This window comes from Chenopodium quinoa, unplaced genomic scaffold, assembly GCF_001683475.1.
Source record: "Chenopodium quinoa cultivar QQ74 unplaced genomic scaffold, ASM168347v1, whole genome shotgun sequence".
NCBI lineage: Eukaryota > Viridiplantae > Streptophyta > Magnoliopsida > Caryophyllales > Amaranthaceae > Chenopodium > Chenopodium quinoa.
In genome coordinates, this window is record NW_018743792.1 from 4,245,739 (window position 1) to 4,247,754 (window position 2,016).

The following is a 2,016-nucleotide window of genomic DNA, read 5'->3' on the forward strand; positions in this document are numbered from 1 at the left end:
CACACATAGGCAGACAGTCCTTAGCAGAGAAGGTTACCCATCTGGGGTACTACTGGGCGAGCATGAATTCGCACGCCATGGAAATGGTAAAAAATGTGACAAGTGTCAAAGTTTTGCAACCCTTATTCACCGCCCGGCAAACAGCCTGTTGGCCATAAGTAGTCCACTTCCCTTTGCAAAATGGGGCATGGACATCTTGGGGCCGTATACACCGGCACCTAGACAGAGGCGGTACGTGTTAGTAGCAAATGACTACTTCACGAAGTGGGTAGAGGTCGAGGCCATCAGAGGAATTAAATGGAAAGATGTATCCGCCTTCATCTAGAAGAACATAATCACATGCTTTGTGTTCCACAGTCAATGGTGTTCGATAACGGACCTCAATTTGAGACCGACCAACTCAGGGATTGGCTGAGCGACCAGGGCATAACACATTGTTTTGCCTCAGTGGGACGCCCAAAGGAAAATAGCCAAGTTGAAGCATACAACATATTAATCTCCAATGGCATCAAGTGGAAGCTTAAAAAAGCAGGTGGCCTATGGGTTGATGAGTTGGTCAATGTGTTATGGTCCATTCGAACGACGGTAAAGAGTTCAACAGGGGAGATCGCATTCTCTCTTGCCTACGGCGCTGAGGTCGTGCTCCCAACTGAAATGTATGAGCCCACTCTACGAGTGATGCTATATGATGAATCGACCAATTGGGAGGCCATGAAGACCGCCCTAGACTTCCTTCCAAAGGCTAGGGGCAATGTGACGCTTTGACACGAAATTTATCGTCTAATGATGACAAGGGCATATAATCGCAAAGTGTCCAAGTGGCCGCTTAAGATTGGAGACTTAGTCTTAAGGAAGATGGAGGCGGTAAGTCGAGCTAAAGAGGATGGGAAACTAACCTCAAATTGGGAAGGGCCTTACCGAATTAAAGAAGAAGTCCAAGATGGTACCTACTGTCTTGAAGCCTTTGCTGGCCATCCTATTCCCCGTACAGAAATACGCACAATCCAAAAAATATTATGTATAAATTTTTTGTACTTAGCCAAAATTTGTATATACAACTAGGTCTAAACGGCCGAGCAATGTAATTAAAGTCGTACGGCCAAAAACAATGTAATTTTGACGATATTAATGAAAAAGTAAAACATTGTTACTTTTGCCATTTACTTTGTACGTTTACTTATTGATGAGCAGAAATGCCGCCCTAAAATCATAAACAAGGGTGGCTTGCAACATAGCTGCTCGGCCCCTAACAAGGGCAAAGATGAAAAAGAAATGCCGCCTAAAAAGGGAAACGAAGTTGCTTGCCATATAGCAGCTCGTCCTCTAAAAGGGGCATGATCAAGTGGCCGAGTAAAACGCCTAGCAAGGGCATCCCCTAGCCAGGCAACTCGGCCATATAGGTCAGGATGTTAAACACTCCATTCGGCCCTAAAACGGTTGAACGGATGAAACATAAGGTAACCCAGAAGTTGTCTAAGGTATTTTTACCGAAAGGGCAAGCGCATACCTAGGCGTCCGAGCCCAATAAACACTTAGAAATAATCAAGTTGAGATAATGCTTGAAATTTCATGAGTGTGTCCAAGAGATAGTATCAAAGGACAGCTCAGCACAAGCCAATAAAGCGGTCGTCTAACTGAAATTGATTCGACATTAACTTAGTCCAAGGGAAATCATTATTATGATTTTATTAACTTACTAGTTGTCATACCCTTTAAGGTATAAAATCTACTAAGTTAATCAAATCTTCTTGAGTATGAACCAGACGAAATGCCGAATAAAGGGGCATACCCTCAGTAAAAAGCATTCGTACGCAAAAGAAGAAAAATAAGGCATGAAAAATTGCTCAAAAATGTTAAGTATGAATGAAAGAAGAAAGCTTCATAAATTATAGTCGTTCAAAACAGACGGAAAAATAAAAAGAGAGTATATTACAAGACAGCTCAAAACACGCGGCCAGAGATGAGATTGTTCAAAAACAAGGAAATAAAATTACAGTACAGAAAGCTTTAAAACAA

The 2,016-nt window shown here is 42.3% G+C and overlaps 1 protein-coding gene across 1 annotated transcript; it reads left to right on the plus strand.

Annotated features, from left to right (window-relative positions):
- The first annotated feature begins 297 nt into the window (after positions 1-297).
- On the plus strand, positions 298-765 carry LOC110685108. The gene has a single exon (XM_021861569.1). The coding sequence runs from the start codon at positions 298-300 to the stop codon at positions 763-765; it is 468 nt and encodes a 155-aa protein (XP_021717261.1).
- The last annotated feature ends 1,251 nt before the right edge of the window (positions 766-2,016 follow it).